This window comes from Python bivittatus, unplaced genomic scaffold (genome assembly GCF_059951505.1).
Source record: "Python bivittatus isolate LINGU-HERP-01145 unplaced genomic scaffold, Pbiv_v1 ctg000700_np1212, whole genome shotgun sequence".
Taxonomy (NCBI): domain Eukaryota; kingdom Metazoa; phylum Chordata; class Lepidosauria; order Squamata; family Pythonidae; genus Python; species Python bivittatus.
This window is the reverse complement of record NW_028277098.1, coordinates 4,022,698-4,041,922: the sequence shown is the minus strand read 5'-3', so window position 1 is coordinate 4,041,922 and position 19,225 is coordinate 4,022,698. Positions and strand designations below refer to the sequence as shown.

Here is a 19,225-nt window from a genome sequence, read left to right as displayed (position 1 = left end):
TATTTTTATATGTTTTCCATTGCTGGACATTTAGCAATTTAAGTTCTGAGTGAGGCTTAGATTTGGGAAACAGCAGTGGCTTAACGATGCTGAAAGTGCCGGCCAGAAATGGTCGACACTTCAGCGGTTCGAGCCCAGCTCCGCGCAGCAGAGCGAGCTCCTGTTTCCTCCCCAGCTCCTGTCAACCCAGCAGCTCGAAAACTTACGTGAGTAGATAAATGGGTACTCTCACCCCGGTGGGAGGAAAATGCTGGCAGCGCTTGCACAGGAGACGGGAGCAGTTGTCGGTGACGCGGAAGCTGCGCACGCCCGAAAAAGGCGCGAAGCAACGGAAACCCCGTTTCCTGCGCTCGCCAGCTGGGCCCTGCTCTAGGAAGGAGGCAAGAGCAAACCACTTCCAAAACACCTTGCCTTGAAAACTGCAGGGACTCGTCCAGGCAGTCACCGCAGAATCGGCCACGATTGAGTGCGGATAAAAAAAAAAACCTGAGAAAGTAGACTTCCTTTTTTCAAGCAAAATGTTTGATCAAATGCAAGGAACCCACAGGTAACTTAACTGCAGAAAAGAGGAAGTGTTGTAGATTTCTGTATCTTCCTTAAAGGATATAGGAACGGTGTCTTCTTTTGCATTTTGTCATCCTTTGACTACCCAAGTAAAGACTGGAAACGCCCTTTCTTCAGATTGGCGGTTAAAATCCTTGATGGTTCAATAAATATAGTCATGCTACGTAAGAGTCCATTATGTGGCTTCATGTACCATTACAACATTTAGAAAAGTAAGTAGATTAGAAAAGTGTCAACCTCACTGGAAGAGAAACTGGCATTGTTGAAGTACTCATCTGCACTCCTTACAATGAGGGATAATATGCTTCCTATTCACAAATCCAGTGGCAAATTAATCAGAACTCTCAGTTCATTGCAACAGAGATTAGAGAGCACTTTCTGGCAGATTAAGTCACTAGTAAACAATAGCAGCAGTAATAAATATTATGTTCAATATCCAAGATCTGCTTTGGGTAGATAAAAACAAATTTCAAGAGGAAGCATACCAAAAGGGCCTTTTCAGTTACAGCACTAGTTCTCCACCAAGAATTCTGCGCTGACTGCAGAGGAGAGTGAATTAATAATCTTGTCTTATTATTTATTTGGATACTATTGAGTTTTATTTTCTGTTTCTACAGTTACCCAAAATTCCTATTAGAAAAAAGGCAGAACAATGAAACTAAATTTTGGCAAAGATTAAAGTCAGCATCCAGATCACTTCTTAAAATTCATAGATAGTGAGCAAAAAGTGCAGGCTAAGCAAGAAATTCATTTCTGCGGTTTTATAAATGGGGGTCAACAGTTCAACCTTCACTTTTGCCCTACCAGATCTTATTTAATATCCCAGTAAGACAGGACTTACACAGATTTTTTGAAGGTTTACCAAGTTCTGTCTTTAACTTAAAAGGGTGCACTTATGATATCATGGCAATATTTGAAATGTAAGCATACGGCCAAATAGGCCTAATGGTGTTTGAAATCTAAATAACCCCAAGTAAATATTACATGTAATATTTTAACAAAATATTCCTAGCTGCATACACTTTCCTACCTATCCAAGGAGGGCATTCCTGAAACAGGTTATCAGCTTTGCAATCTAAAAACACACTGCCAAATATTCAATATGAGGTTTTATTTCTTCCTGAACTCAAAATAAAATTTCTAAATGGGCAGTAATAAAAATTGTTTCATAGAAAACAATCAAACAATCTTTCATTATCATGACATCTTGCAGTGATCAAGTCCATATAACATGGTATGTGTGTCGTGGTGGCTTTCTTTCAGACAGAAGTTATTTCATGTATTAATTGTGTTCTTGAAGACTTACTGTTTTTTGTAGATGCCAAATAAGGTATCAGTAGTTTGAAAATATACAGTAGAACAACTTTGCTTTGTCTATACAACAAATATTTACATTTTTTAAATTTGTAACCTTTCTTTTCTTTTTTTATTCTTTCAGTGTGCATATTAAAAAAATAAAGCGTAAAATTTATAATTTGGAGTGAAGGATCTCTCTCAATACTGAGTGAATTGTCCCTTCCCTTTCTTCACTGTTGCCAAGTTACACACAGACTTCCCAGCTGCCCTGCAGTTATAACCTGTGTGCAAAGGAAAGTGTTTTTTCTTCCCTCATTTTGTCGTGGTGGGATGGTTATTGGACAACAGTGTTTCGTACCTAACTTCATCAAGGTGATATTCACATCCTTTCAAAGGAGCATATATAGTAGATGTTCAGAGTTGTCTGACTTAATCATGCAATTCACATGGGTTGGGTTGGGACAAATTGCTAGGCTACATAGTTTGCTAGTTTGTGGCTCAGTGTTTTGTTCTAACCCAGACAGCACTGTATATTTGTGGTTCGTACATTTTCGGTGTTCTGTGAACTCAGACAGTTAGACTGTCTCCCCATCACTGAGTGTGTTCAAACAGAGGTTACTAAACTATCCCTCTGAGATCCTTTCATTTGGATTCCTGCACTAAGCATGGGGTTGGACCTGATGACTAAATGGCTTCTTCCAGCTCCAGGATCCTATGACACACAACAGACCTGCATTCAGGAAAATCCTTATAAAGTAACATGACAGGAGTTATTTAAAACTCATCCTGGGCAGGGTAGTAGCAACTGATTCTATACCAGCCCATAAATCTATTTTCAAATCCATGTTTATAACCACTCAGTAACATGTCAGTGCCAGGTCTTAAAGAAAAAGTACCCAGCAGAAATTGGAATGAAAAAGCAGAAATGCAGCTCCCGAACACTGCTGCCCATTTGCTTAAAAATCAACCCCCACAGGGAACCAGGAGGAGGCGGCCTGTGGCCTCTGCATACAATTTTAGCCTCTTTCATCAGCCTGCTAGAATCAGACTAGTGACCATGATATGAACATCTCTCTCTCTCTCATTCTCTCTCTCATCTATAGTATCCACCTATCTACCTACCTACCTACCGTACTTACTTCATTTATGTACTGCTAGAATTGAAAAGCTTCCTGGTGGTTTACAGTGAAAACATCAAGTTCACCCTCTTGTTTACTCAGCCAGGAGTAGCTTTATCTAGGATGAGAACCTAGCGACTGCAACCTAGGCAACTTTTCAACCAATGGCTCCTAGTGCAACCAAAAGATATTGTACAGCTACCCATACTTTTTCTTCATACTGTAATGGATTTTCTTTGATTATAATATTTTTAAAAGATGGAAGAATTGCTGGAAAACAATGGAAAGCAGTGTTTTCAAGACCTCCCATAAACTTATTTGACTGAAAAAGAACCCGTGACTTGTATAAAGGTTGAGAGGAAATAACAGGAGCATTTGCCTGAGGCCCATGCATGGAGAGGGCTCTGTCCAGAACACAGTTCAGTATTTGAAATAATAAGATGAATTCAAGACACTAAAACTGATCAGTGAAATAACATTCCAAAAGTTATTCAGTATTTTGGGCTTCTCTAGTCACTCTCATGTTGACTTAACTAATAAAAAGAAAGGCAGAAACAGAAAAGGCTGTCCTGACCTTGCATGCAATGAGGAGAAAGTTGGGAGAGGGTCAAATGAGATTCTCCCCCCCCCGCCCCCCCGCTTCCAGACATGGTGTGTTGAAAAGGCCAATGGAAAAATGTCTGTTCAATGAAATCGTCATCTGGAGATGCCTCAAGTGGTAGTCTTTGCGGAGAAAGCCAGGAAAAGACTCTTACCTTTAGAGCAGTCTAGCTCTGTGAAACCATCCTCACAGTAGCACTCGCCACTGTCACAGTACCCATGGCCACTGCAGTCTTTAGGGCACCTCTTCTCACTGCAGTCCTCTCCAGTGAACTCCTGGTAACACTGACATACCCCACTGACACAGACCCCATTTCCACTGCAGTTCTCAGGACACAGGAGCTGACTGCAGTCATCACCAGCGTAAGGGGCACTGCAAACACACCGGCCATCAACACAACGCCCGTTACCACTGCAATTTCCTGGGCATGTGGGTTGGGAACAGTTCTGCCCTTCCCAGCCTTCCTCGCAGTTGCAGCTGCAGATCTCTTGAATAAAAGTGCCATGGCCACTGCAGGATGATACACCTGTCCAGTAAGAGTTCCAGAACAGAGCAGGAAAAGGGGAGACAAAGACACATGAGCACCAAGATGCGAGCACAGAGCAACTAACCTGAAAAGAACCCTAAGAGGAATAATGAACACTGACACCCTGTTTACATGTATGAGCTCCAGTTTTAGCTGAGAAGCACCTTGAGGTAAAAGCTGTCTTTTTGTTTTGCTGCCTGTCAGCCTTACCAGGTGGGCCAAACAGGAAGCACAACCAGATAAGCTAATCCTAGTTTATTGTAAAGCTACATTAACAGAATCTTGCAAGTCTGACAGTACAATTCTCCCGCCTTCCCCTTTACAGCCCGAGAAACTAGGGGGGGTCCCTTCTATGCCTCTTGCCCTGCCCATTATGCAGCTGCAAGCTATGCTGACTCTTATCTGACTGTTCCCTAGGCAGCATCTCTTCGCCCCATCTCCCAAGGTCTTTCCCACATACCATTACATTACCCTTAAACCATCACATACAATATTGCTGCTTTGCTTTTAATGATAATGATAAAACGAGGAGAGGAATTTTACGGGGTAGAGGGTAAATCTGCATAAGAAGGCTCCATGAAATTGCATAAGAAGGCCCCAGGAAATTGTTTATAGAACCTTCACAATCTGGACCCCACTAAGCTGAATCTGGATCACCACCCATCAATGGCAGGCAAGCCGGTGTTTGAGGTGCTGTTTGCCTAGGGACACAGGGCAATTGTCAGGCACCTGATAGGACACAATACACAACCAATAGGCTATACAGATAGCTTCCTCACCTTGCCCTCTTCCACAACACCTTTGAGGGTTACAGATCCCTTTCAGATGTACCACTTCTAGTTCTAACTTTTCCAGTCTTTCCAGCAAAGCTTTGAGGTGTCCAAGAACTTCACAGTCTCCTTTGGGAGCTTGCAGCCGAATGTTGTGCCTGAATATAATGTTTTGCTCCTCGCCCTCATCCACTTCGCCATTAGTGAACAACATGTGGTTGTCGTCTTGGAGAGAGTCTGGGTCTGGTTCTATCTTGAACTGAAAGGACTCAGGCACATTAATCTTGTATGAATGACTAAGGCTGATCTTCTGGCTTCGGTCAGAGCAGTTTTCGGGCTGAGCAGGCAGTTGTGTCAGGACCTCCAGGGACAAGCAGTGCATCAGAATCTCCAGGAAAAAAATCCACATTACCATCTTGGGGAATTGGGGAAACAAGAAGGTAAAATGAGGTAAGCTGTTTTCTAGATTCTATAAAGATTGCAGGAAATATATTCTTGGCAATGCTCACTGGGGAATTGATCAAGAGCTGATCTAGACATAGAAGAGAATCATCGGGCATAGGGTATCCTTGCAGAATGCACTTTAGCAATCCTTTGCTTCTTGCATATAAAATACACACACATATTCCTTTAGAGCATGTAACTCATGCTTCTCTTTGGTCTTTGGGAAAATAGATTGCTATGTGTAGGAAGTAGGTTTGAGGGGAAGCATTTTTTGAAGTGCTTTCAAAGAAGCATTTAATCATGCACGTGACATTGAGCTTGGATTATAGTTTGTCTCAAGGTTTGAATTTTTTCTGTTTGCCAAATGTATGAAAAATGTCACATAAACCACCAGAAGTTTCCTGAATTAATTAAGACCCCTCTGAGCAAGCCCTTCTGCCTTCTAGAGGCAAGATTTATAAGGTGAAGTTTTGTCAGGCAAACGGGTTTTGTGTTTATGCTGTGTGTTTCTGCGTGGATTGGAGGTGCTGTACATGCATCAAGGAGCAAGAACTGAACCTGTTGGAGGAAGCAGGCAACACAGTTGGAGAGAGGATCCCTGGAGGAAGGAGGGATATATGACTGAGGAACAAGCAAATCGGGAAGAAAGATCTGTGCAGTGGGGTGGCTAGTGACTGGACTGGAGCTGTGTTGGAAAAGACAGACCAGGAGTAACAACATGAAGAAGCATGACCAAGGCACTAGCTATCCAAGAAGCTTAGGACTTCTTTCCACCCTCCTCTCTAAGCTTCAAGCAGAACTGAAGGTACAGGTGGTCCTCAGGTTACAACGGCAATTGGGACCAGAATTTCTGTCACTAAGCAATGCTGTCATGAAGCATGATGTCACATGACCTCATTGCTTAACAATGGCAATCCCAGCAGTCCCGGTTGCTGCATTACCCCAGGACCCCACAGGGGTTATGTTAAGTGGGAAGAGGCAGGAGTGGGTGCACAGGTGCCATGGGGGTGTGTGTGGGGGTACTGCAGGCAGGCACTATGGAGTGCAGGCAGACGAAAAAGCAACGGGAGCGACTTCTGACTTCCTGTCAGCTTCCCCATTGACTTTGCTTGTGAGAAGCTGGCAGGGAATGTCAGAAATCACAATCACATGAGCATGGCTCGCTGCAAGATCATAATTGCAAGCTGGGCACTGAGCACCCAGATTGCAATCATGTGACCATGGGGACACTGCAACAGCTGGAACTTCGAGGACCAGTCATAATGCCCCCTCGTTCAGTGCCGTTGTAACTTTAAACAGTCGCTGACTGAGTGTTTGTAACCCAAGGACTATCTGTAAGGCAAAGGTATCTAAAGAGAAAGATCATGTAACAAAGCAGTGATTAAATTTAGCCAATGGCATGAGATATGTGAGCGAAGTTAAGAAGCTCTGTATATAAATGTATATTTGTTTGTGAGACACTGTATATTTCATTTATCTGCACTGTTACAATAAAAACCATTTGAGTTGGCAGAAAAACAGGTGTGTTTGTGCTGGTTAATCTTGTTGCTTTGACAACACAGGTTTCCACCTACTATCTGAATTGTTAAAATCCAGCAAAGCTGCATCCTTATCCAGGATGCTCGGTTCAAACAAAGAAAGTTCCATGGTGCAGCTTTGTCTGGGGACAGTCCAGAATTGTTTATTCATTGTTTATACTTACCTGCAAAGTTAGAACTGTGTATTACCACCATAATTTCCTTGCCTGGACAGAAGAAACAGAAAAGTGCTACATAATCATTTCTAAAATGGAAGTTTCTTTGGGCTCAAAGAACATACACTGAAAGGAGGATGACAATTTTATGGGTATATTACATTTTTTATGCAGAAGAAAATTCCGCTGTGTTTGGATTACTCTAATAATCCAAATGAATTCAATGAGATGTACTTGTTGGCATATATAAGAATAGGCTGTTTCTACTCCAGGTTTGATTATTAGACGAAGCGTTGGGCTTCTCTAAATTTGGACAGTTCTGTTTAGTTGCTTCCTCAAAAGATGGGTCAAATTTGCACAACACATTTATGCTTCAGACAATGCCTCTGTATGTTCTTGCTGCCAGCTAATGACCGTTTGGATGTTTGCAACCCAGATCTGGTAACCCTAGCCAATGCTGCTTGAAAAGATTGTTTTCCTTAACCAGCTGCAGTTTGCTTTATTAGCTAATAAAAATCTATTTCAGGCATAGAGCTTGGAATCTACAGACATGTAATATCAACATACCTGGAAGGCAATAAATTGGATGCTAAAAAGAATGCTAAAGTTTATGCACCATTTTGGTCTGTTCTGGCCCATTCAGATTCAGATGAAATTGTGGCTAATATGGACATATCATGATATCTCTTCTAAATTTGTGTGTGTGTGTGTGTGTGTGTGTGCGCGCGCCTTTGAGTAGTGTTGACTCCTGGTGACTGCAGTCCCTGCAGTTTCTTGGCAAGGTTTTTTGGAAGTGGTTTGTCCTTGCCTCCTTCCTAGGGCTGAGAGAGACACACTGGCCCAAGGTCACCCAATTGGCTTCGTGCCTCACGTGGGACTAGAACCCATGGTCTCCTCATTTCTAGCCCAGTACCTTAACCTCTACACTAAACTGGCTCTGATCACTTTTCCTACATATTTTTTTTTTCAGATTTCCTTTCTTGATTCTATAGTAAGGTCACCTGATGACATCACTAAAACTATTTTTTAGAAAATACAACTGTTGGGCTGTATGAACTGAGAGAGTCCAAAATCAAATCAATGTGCAATTATTTAAAAATTAGCAAACACAAACGCTAAATATGACACTATTTTTTCTCTATCTTATCTTAAAATGATTTAATCCAAAACAATGTTTGGATTGCACAATAAATATTCCAGCCAGAAGCACTGCTGAGGGAAGCTTCAGAAAACAATTATTAGGATGACCAAACATGCCCTCTTCTTCTCTTCTCTTCTCTTCTCTTCTCTTCTCTTCTCTTCTCTTCTCTTCTCTTCTCTTCTCTTCTCTTCTCTTCTCATCTCACAACATACCATTCTCCTGAAATAGCTTCTCTTCCCAGTCATCCTGTGGTTTGTCTGGCTACCTGTCATCAGGGACATTGCTAATAATCTGCTATTTTATTTTCCAAGCTTTCTCTCTCACCACAGAAATTAGTTATCTCAGTGTGCCTCTAATTCCTAGTTTACTCAGAAAAACATTATGCCAAAACTTTGGACTTAAAGTGCCTAGATCATTGCAATAAAGTGTAATAGGGATGATCCATAATCTTATTTGGCAGTGTTTTATTCCAAAACTGCCAATTACAACAAGCCATTCATGCATTTATTTATTTATTTTTTAAAACTCCTTCCTTCAGTTCTGCCACATGACATTCTCAGCCACAAACGTGACTTTGTAATTAGAGTTTGTCAGGGCCACAAATTGATTCCAGCTTTGCTTGTTGCCAATCCCTCAGAGTAAAATCTCTCTTTTAAGTAGCCTATAGATGGGCCTGACTTTCTTCTTGGAGCAAAGGCCCATTACATAATGAACTCAGTGAATCACTAGGTACAAATTAGAGAAGAACTAAATTCAGAAATCTATGATTAAAGGGACATGTCACAGTGAATTATAGCAGAAAAATGTCTCTTAATAAAGAGGCCCATTGGGTTAGAGCTGAATAGTCTCAGCAAAGGTTCTTCCAGATTCCAGAGAAAATTAGTTGTTCCACAATGGTATACATTGGCTGACATCAATACTATTACGTGTGGCAACAGTAATTTTATGAAAGGGCCGCTCTGAAGAGGGGAACCTCGGATTGCACTGAAAATGACAGACATCTTCACAGACATTTGTATCGCTTTCTTCTGAACTGAGCGGTGACCATATGTATTCTCTGCTTGCCAGCGTGCACATGGACCTCAATCTAAAAGCAACTGGACTTACATGACATAACACCAGGAGCTGCTTACTGGGCTAGGGATGGGAGCAGTGAGGTCTCCCTAGGTAGCCCAGACCCAATTTGCATATACAGTATAAGACACTTGGCACCAGAAGAAAGAAGTGCTGAAAGGAAAGCAACTAACAATCCTGTTTGTCTTTCCCTTCTTGTAGCCATCATCGCCATTACCAAGGCTGCAGGGGCATCGGGAGTCAAAAAAAGTCAGGATGCTAGGTGCAGCCTTGTAGTTGAAGCCTTCTGTTATGTTATCCACTGAGTACACAAAAAAGGGGCAGGACTTCAGCCAGGCGGCCAAGGCCACCCTCTTGACATTTTCACCCACCCACTTTCTGCAGATCTTGATTTTTCCTGCTAATCCCTAGTAAAACCATTTTTCTGTATTTAGGTATCTTTTGGTTTACTTTGCAAACAAATCCAGCATTTATATAATTATTTTCATCATACTTCGGGAGAAAAAAAAACAGATTTTGAAATGGATCTGTAAGTTAACAAAAAGAGCAATTACATCATGAATATATGAAGGGGGAAAATATTCAAGCCCTGTCTAGACGGTTTTTCTACTTAGCTCAAATCCTAGCAAAAAAACTATTTTTGCAGCTCATTCTGGTTCTCTGGTGGTATAGTTTCCAGCTGCCTTGCTTTCAACTGCACTTCTTCTGTCTCTGGACTATTCTCCGCAACTTTTTTTTCTCAACTTCTTTTTTCTATCACCTAGCCTTTGAACTAACTTGAAAATTTCATGGATTAAGAGATGTACTAAGAGATGGAAGTTGGAACAGTCTTTTAGCCAAAGAATAGATTGCTTTTATTAAAATCCTAGTTCAAGGATATAGTTATCAGTAAATTTATACCACAGCCCATTTTGTTTCTGAAGCACTATTGAGCCAATAATTTTCTATAGGAAGTTTTATTCTTGGATCATCTGTTATTATCAAAGCTTTGCTCTTGGACCATGGTGTCCATTATATTTTTAACACAAGAAAGCATCAGTCATGAGAGAAATTAATTATCTGCCCTTTATCGTTCATGTTTATTGCATTAATACGTGGAACAAACCACAGTTATAATATAGTGCTACAGTTATGAAAGATGAGAAAAGTCACACAGGCTATTCTCAGGTTCCTTTTTATTTGTAGATCTAGCATAGCTGTACAGGAGTGCATCTTTTAAGAAGTTATGTACTTATTGCACAGCATAAGCAAGTATCAGTTCAATATATTTTTTTATAAATGCAATAAAAAGAGAGGGGCCTGATAACCACATCACCTTCAAAGTGCACGTACAAAGTACAAATGGAGATCTTCAAGCCACTACAATCTTTGGACTGTAACAGGATAAAAGCATGTTTAATAAATAACATAAAATTAAGGATGAATCTGGGACAAAGAGTTGCTAAACTGGGCTACAGTTTTGAAAATATTAAGAATTGTAATTCTTACCATTAGATGAGCAAACATTATTATTTTTTTTAAGGTGTGACAAAAGCTGGTAAAGTGAGGGAGAAACAGCATTTAAAACGTGGCTTAGAACACATGTGTGCCATATGTGGCCATGTGGTATGATGGCCATTGTATGGCCATGAGCCATATTGTATAATCCCTGCTCCCCAAAGACTGAGTGTAGATCACTACAGATATTTTAGTTTGTTTTGATTTCTGAATCAAGCTGTTCTACCTTGCATCACCTTTAGAAAGCCTGGCCATCTTCATGTCTAAATTCCTAATAATGACTTATATGGAATGCAACCAACCAAAGAATGAATGTAAAATGGGTGAAGAGTTTTATTCCTTGACAAGGACACAATCCACAATTAATTATGGTCAGGGCAGGATGTGTGTGGCTCTCCACCTTCCATTTTGTCTTCACAAAAGCCACAAGACTGAGCTCAAGTTCATTAATAGAAGAAGTAGAAGGAGTGGAATCAGGACTAGCTTAAATTCAGGCAATGAGTGTCATGGTTAAAAAGACTTGCTGTGGAAAAAGCAAGATAGGTGATCTTGCCTCAATACCTTAATTTGGATTTCAACAGAAAATTTATAGAAATGATCCACCCCATTCAAATCCAATCAAATCAGATCTTTATTACAGTCATAGACCACCCCAATCAATTGAGCCTCTGAGGCAGCTGACAACAAAGAATAAACAAAACCAACAATATAATAAATTTTTATTTATTTACTTAAATTTCAAGGTTACTCCATTCCTTTATGACGTTGAGTGGCTTGCAAATAAAAAAAGGGAAAAAATACATGTAAAAAGAAGAACATGGCTGACCAGAAAAGCAGACACCCAAACTTAAACTAAACTAAACTAAACTAAACTAAACTAAACTAAACTACCCAGAAGGGACTATACAACCACCTTAGCCCATGGCCTGAGTGATAACCAGGTTTTGAATAATTTATGGAATGTCATAATGGTGGGAGTCTTATGAACCTCTGGGGGGATATCATTCCAGAGGGCAGGTGCTGCAACCAAGAAGGCACTGCTCCTGGGTCCTGCAAGATGATATTGTTTGATCAATGGGACCCAGAGTGCACCCACCCTGCTTGATCACACCAGATGGGCAGAAACAGGTGGAGATAAGCAGTCCCTCAGATAGCCAGGCCCCCTTGCCATGAGGGGCTTTAAAGGTAACAACGAGAGCCTTGAATTGTACCAGGAGGCCAGTCAATAACCAGTGCAGCTCACATGAGCATAACATGCCACTCCCAATACTGCCCACACCACTGCATTCTGGACCAGCTGTGGCTTCTAGATGGTCTTCAGGGGCAGCCCCATGTACAGCACATTACAGTAATCCAATCGTGAAATGACCAGTGCTGAGTGACTGAACACTGAATATCATCATCATCCTTGGATTTAGTTCTTCAGTTTGTATTTTATGAAGGCAGAAGAACGTAAAGAAATATTAGATTGTGGACAAATTTCTAAAACATTTTTGGATGGCAGAGTGGCATAGCTTGGACCACTAGCACATTTCACATTTTGAAAGTATATCATGGGCACTCAAAGCAAATGGCTTCAATGAGGAGCCTTGTCATTTAAAATAAAATGGCTGCCACAGTGCGTGTGGACAGTCACAAAATGCTAACTTATTACAGGGCAAGCTGGTGAGATTGATCCCTGCCACACGTTCTAGTTCTCCAGGTTACTCATTGTCAATCCCAAGCTCACTTTTATTATGTTAAAGGGCTCCAGTTTTAATTTGTGAAGGAAGCAGTGATTTTTAAATGTATTGCCACCAACATCATTTCCACTGGCAATCTTGGTTAGAAATGTGTCTGGGTCCAGAAATGGGTTTGGTGGTGCTTATAAAAATGTGTTACCATCTCTTCAACTAAAAATAAGCCAGATTTCTGATTCTTTCTTTTTAAAAGCATGCTTCCCCTTTTAATCATTCATTGTAATATATGATTGTGAGATTGGAGAACTGAACAGAAGAGGGATATAGAGTGCCAAAATGTCTGCAAGAATCTGTGGGAAAATGGATAGATATTTACTAAGATATTTAATAAGAGATAGATAGATAGATAGATAGATAGATAGATAGATAGATAGATAGATAGATAGATAGATAGATATTTACTAAGATAGATATTACTTAAATCTTCAGCATTAATCAAAATAAGATTTCCCTCCCTAACCTAAGGGTGATGTCATCTAGGTGTCATCATGTGAAAAGTGACAAAAGTGCAATTTGAGTTCAAAGAGTTCTTCTAGACAAATGTTTTACTTTACTATCAGAAGGGCCTGTTTATTGGCTGTGCTAATAATGTCATTACCACCCAATATGCAACCCAGTATTGGTGAGTCCTCCTCTCATATCCTTCTATTATCCAGAAAATGTGATCTTTTCTCAGAACTTTGCCCCATTTCCCCTTTACTTCAGTTATTTAAACATTTCACAACAGTTCTCCATTCAGGAGAGTGCTATTTTTGTGAAGTTCTCTTAGGGAAAATAAGGTAAATAGCATTGATTTAGACCTTATCCATTTAGGATTGTACCACACTGGCAAAGTGAAGTAACATGTCAGAGGGGGCAAGAGGAGTGAAGCCATAACTTATGGATTAATAGTCATCATGGTTTGTACTAACTAAATCTATACCAGATTTTTGGCACAGTATAGGAGACAGATCCAATCAATGATCATCCTAACTTCTAGCAAATATTGCAATCACTTTTGCCCACCTTTCTCCAATAATAAAAAAGTGAATATAAGAGGGATGAAGTAGAAAAGAAAATAGCAGTTAAAATAAATGAGAAATCCATATTGTGCACCTTTTTTCACATGTAAAAAGTGTCCAGTTTAATTAATAATAATTGGTTTAATAAAAACACTTCAGAAATATTGAAGGTTCAGGGGCAAATTTACTAACTTCAGCCTTACAGAAGACCTAAACTGGGATGGGCAACTTTTGCCTGAGAGCCACAGATAACCACTGAAACCCTTCTTGCTGCCTCCAGAGCTTCTCTGACCACTACTAATGAAATTGGCGGGACAATTCTTGAGACGTTTGAGGCAGGAAATACATTAAAAGTATATTTAAAGCCTTATAATAGGCTCGATCTTTTACAGATTAAGAATCCTCTCGATGCTGTCCTTCAAATGTCCCCACTCACTGTTGCCCTGGGACTCCAAAAAGTGTCCATCCTGCCCCAGAAAGATAGATCACCAAATGTCCCAAGAGGAGGGAGCGGGGGAAATCTTACCTGCAAACTAAAATCAGGCACCGTTTTATAAGTTATCATTAAAATGTATTGCTGGGAATCTGGAATGGTATATTTTGATGCAAGATAAAGCCAGAATTTGAAAGACAAAATCCTGCTCCCACCCATGAAAAATATATAGAAAAGGAAGCCTCTGGACCTTCAAATGTGGCTAGATCACAACTTTCAGTTCTTCTGCCATTAGCCAGGCTGGATAAGCCTGTTGAGCAATGTCTGGAAAACCATCAGTTCCCACCTCTGACTTAGTAGCCAAGGTGACATATTAGCTACAGAGTTTATATTTAATAGGGTACCTACCACCTTTGGAATAAGTCCCATGGAACCCAATTTGCTATTCCCTCTGCCTAAACCCTCATCTGAAACATGGAGTTTACTATAGTTGTTCTATTTTATAAGATTATGCATTGGAGATAGTAACTTCTTTTAAATAATATGTAAGTCCAAAATATTTGTATCATCATAAGTTGAGAATTACACTGTACTGGTGCAAATGCTTAAGAAGTCCAGTATTAAGGTGGCAGGAAGCACATACACACCAAAATTATTATAAAAAAGGAAGGATGTATTATTAATTGAAATTAGCAAATTGGAAAATAATGAATCTGGAACTTTTTGAAGGGGAACATTCCAAACAGGTTCAAAGTTGTTGTTTTATTCTTGGATTTAACTTACTAAGGGATACAATGTTTGAGGCTATTTTGAATAGTAAACGAATTTTCTGAAGTGGGTTTTCTCTTTTATCCTTACTGTATGCAAATACACAATGCTTCAGTGAGAAATTTAAAACTTTTCATTTGTATAACAATAGTACATGCAGACACTACACAAAGATACAGACCTCTGAACCCATGATCTTATGCTTGTCAGAAACAATTCTACCTTGTTCAACAGGAATAAATTCTGATATATTAGGCAAAATACTGAAACAAGATAAGCAATCTGTTCTTTTTTCCCAGACCATCACTTTCAATCAAATGTATTCCTGTTTAAATGGGAATCAGACAACTGCTTTTCAAAAAAAAAAGAAAACAAGGAATTGTTGCTTCAATAGGATAATTTTTTAAAAATAATTTTAATGGAAGTTTAAAATCTGCAAGATCTGCATGGCAAGAAATGACAGTGGGGTGAGAAAAAAAAAGCTTGACCTGCAGACCCTTGGCCATGATGCTGCTATTAAAGTCTATTCTTCTTTTGGTACCTACTAACAAACCCCATATGATTATGCAACTACTATCTATCTTTCTGAAATGTTTTAAGCTGCTTCAATCAAAATATGACTCCCTTTACATCTAGCTGTTTGCCTTGAGATCTGCAAAAAGAATAGGTGTTGAGTGACCAGATGACAAACTTGCAAAAGATGGATGGGTTCCTTACATAAATGCCTACCCTCAAAAATAAGGAACCAGATTTGCATGTGGGTGTGGGTGCAATCTCTGATTTTAAAAAATGGTAGAAGGAAGAGAAAGAGTTAAGGACCTCTTACCTCTCTTCCACTCGTATCACAAGCCGGTTTTTCCATTTTAAAGGTCCTGAGAAAAAAGAGACTAGTAATTCACTCAAATTCTGCAGACTAGATAAAAGTCTTACTTACCTTGGAGGTGGACCTTTCTCCTAGGTGAGTAGCAAGAGCCTTCTGGTGTGGCCCACACCTGCCAAAAGGAGAAGCAAGCAAAAGGCCAGAGGGGGATGCGTTTCCTCTCCCCTCTGCTGGAGGTTTAAATTTCTTTGGGAACAGATCAAAGAACCAATAGAGTTACTGGGTGGCTCCCTTCTGGGTTTTTTCCCTCTCAGATGGATGGACGTGGTTTGAGGGATGGAAAAAGAAATTAATGTTTCTGTTTTCTTTGCTAGACCTGGAATCACATCTCTGCTAAAGCATGTGCTTCTTGGGAAGCTTTCAGCAAGATCCTGCTTCTCATCCCATTTCATGAAATAGAGACTCCAGCAGTCTACATGAAGGAGCAGTTCTGAAGACAGATAACTTAGTGACTGGACTGTTCTTGCTCTTGAATCTGAACCCCAAAGCTAGGGCAGCCTTTACTTCTAAATTAAACATACCATTTCTTACTCAAGAAATCAGTGCCTGAAGGTAGACAATCCTTACATGGCACTGATTGCTTTTAAAATATCCAAGTTTCTTGCTTCAATTATTATTTCTTGTTATAGAGCTTCATGCCCTAACCATACATAGGGTAATCTTGCACATCTCGATTGTAGTCATTCAATGCTGAGTGGGGTGGGGAACCGCCAGCAGCTTTTCCTGGCAAGACTGAACTGGTTGGCCCAAATGCAATGGGAGAATGCAGTCCCAAAAATAATTTGATGGTAAGCTACAAAGGGCTTTAAAGGTTGCACTTTAAACTGCACCTGGAAAGCTGTTGGTCTGTGACAGACATGTAATATGCTGGCTAACATATGGACAGCTGCACCTGGAACCAAATGAACCTTCTGAGTGGTCTTTAAAGACACCCCCATGTAGAGCTTATTGCAGTAGTCCAGGTGGGTGGTGATAAGGGCATCAACCACTGTAGCTAGGTCCTTTTGCCTCAGGTAGGGCCACAACTGGCATACATGGGTCCAGGAGGACCATCAAATTGTGGACTTCCTCATTCAGGTGTAGTGGTTCCCCATACAGGAGCTGGCAGAGCACTTTGATGAACAAAGTATGAATCCATCTTGCTAGGATTCAGTTCCAATCTATTTTCTCACATCCAGATCTTCACAGCCTCCAAGTACCAAGACAAGACTTCAACAGCATCACCAGCCAGACTGGGGGTGGTGGTGTAGAGCCATATATCATCAGTATATCCGGAGGCTGAGTCATGGCAAATGGACTTCTTTTTTTTTTTGGTTTGATACGTATCGCTGCTGCTTGGACAAGCAGCAAAACGTATCAAACCAAAAAGAAAAAAAGTCCAGTTGCCATGACTCAACCTCCAGATAATTCCACCTGGATGACTGAGAATCTTCATCAACATATCATCAGTACACTGATGAAATTGAACCCAAACCATCAGAGGACTTTTCCAAGAAGTTTTGTATAGATGTTAAATAGTAGGGGGAAGAGGACCAAACACTGTGGCACCTCATATGGGAGCAGCCCCAGTGCTGACCTTTACCCCCTCCCCCACCCACTGCAACCATTCACTCGGTAAGGAGCAGAACCCACCCACCCACCCCAGCAGTCCAGAAGAATACCAGGTCAATGGAATCAAAGGCTGTTAAGAAATCTAAAAGGATTAGGACAGGCACACTTCCTTTGCAGAGGTCATTCACTAGCACTACCAATGTCATTCCTATCCCCTGCTCAGACCTGAACCCTGACTGAAAAGGGATCACATACTCTGTTTTCTCTAGAATGCTTTGTAGTTGAATTTTCCCCCCATACCGCTCCCATCTCAACAACTGTCTCTAAAAAGGGAAGGTTGAAAACTGAGTGATACTTATGCGATACCTCTGGATCCAGGAAGGGCCTCTTAAGGACAGGCTCACCACAGCCTCCTTCAAGGTTGTTGGTAACATTTTGCGAGCAAAATGTGTGCTAACTGGTTACAGCAGCCATCTGGGAGCTCTTGATGTCAACTTTTCCTCAACAGAGAAGGGACCTTCCTCAACAAGGCTGTTCGAGAGAGGAGAAGGAAAGGTGCTTTGCCTTTCTTATCACCCCACAGTAGGTTTGAACCATGGGCACATACCTGTGCTCATTTAGATTCACTTTTTGCCTTTCTCCATTGGTGCTCTAGCATTGCTTCTGTCACTTCATCTCCTGTAGCTCTCAGTAAGCCAGAGGGGCCACCTGGGATTGGGGGACAGAGGCAGGCCACTCAAGAGTATATGTCAGGTCCATGATTAGCTAAGTTGCCATGGAGGCCATGAACTCCTAGCCCCCACCAGACCCAGTTTCAGTCACATTGAGCTGCCCAGAGTCATTGGGAGTTGAGCAACATATAAATTTAATAAATAAAAAATAAATAAAGTCCCCCAACACCAACAGGCAATGGGTCCCCAGTACCATCTTGGCAACCAGGCCCAGATCAACAGGACCTCTAGCTCTTCCCTATGACCCAACCTTACACATAGGCATTTATATCCTGCCACCTTCGAAACAGCAATTGTGGTCACAGATAAGGTCACATGGTAGATCAATGCCATTCCTCCTCCCTGGCCCTGGCCTCAAGGCTGATGGAGTAGCCAAAACCTGACTGGGCAAATTTCTGTTAGGGTGACATTACTGCCCTCACTCAGCCAGGTTTTGATATTACACTCCAAGTCTGCCTGCTCGCCCACCTCCAAACCATGAATGGATACAGTCTTGTTACAGACAGATCTGGTGCTTACCAGCAACACTTTAAAGGTAGGCACTCCAACGATTTGACCACCAATTCCCCAGAATATAACAACTGTGTCAGAAGAGGAGATCATCACCAGATTGGAGACCACACTTCCCCTGGAATGGCCTACCAAGTACTCCCCACCAAAACTCCTTTGGCTAACTCACTGGGATATGGCAGTTATGTTTGGCATCCCCTGTCCCAATCTCACTACTTATCCAAGAGGGCTGCCAGCTCCAATCATACTCCTCTCCCCACAACTCAATCAACCTGTACAGCTAATAAATAGATGGGAGGTTAGCAATCTGACAGAAATCACTCAGTTCAACTACCCACTTATCACAGCCACCTCCACATACCCATCCTAACTCGTTCATGTCATCAAGCACCCAACTCAAATGAATGTGGGAGCAGTGCACTGAAGTTTCTCTCACTAGTCCCAGGACTACCTCTTGCCCCTGACCTGAACTCTCACTTTGAGCCTGACCATCCTTACTTCCCCCACTTCTCATATGAGGGGCCACCCAAGCCCAGAGACAGGATGTTAATGTTCTTTTCCATTGCAGTGGCAAGATGTAACTATGCTCTCACACACAAAGTGCTGGCATCTGATGATCTGTATAAGCCCACAAGAGCTCATACTAAGAAAAGAGGACCAACACTTAAATTCTATGCTGCATCTTTGGCTTCTCTCATTCAAATGCTTCTAAATTCTATGTAGTAGAATGAGGTGATAACAATTTTGCTCTGGGAAAACCAGACTAAACCAATTTAGATGGTAGACCAAACATTCATCCATGCATTCTTTTGAAAAGTACATCTAGAAAAACCAATGTATTATGCTCTGCTGGTTTCTTGCTAGCAGGGAGTATTTAAAAAATTGGTC

The 19,225-nt window shown here is 41.0% G+C and overlaps 1 protein-coding gene across 1 annotated transcript in view; it reads right to left on the bottom strand.

Annotated features, from left to right (window-relative positions):
• TNN (tenascin N) overlaps positions 1–15,726 on the bottom strand; it is a 43,465-nt gene extending 27,739 nt beyond the window's left edge. The window contains exons 1-3 of the mRNA XM_088153618.1: positions 15,600–15,726; positions 4,885–5,290; positions 3,734–4,105 (exon numbers count right to left, since the gene is read on the bottom strand). Of these exons, the coding sequence (XP_088009744.1) occupies positions 3,734–4,105; positions 4,885–5,290 (778 nt within the window). The 5' untranslated portion in view covers positions 15,600–15,726. The remainder of the gene's footprint in view (positions 1–3,733; positions 4,106–4,884; positions 5,291–15,599) is intronic.
• Between the last annotated feature and the right edge of the window lie 3,499 nt (positions 15,727–19,225).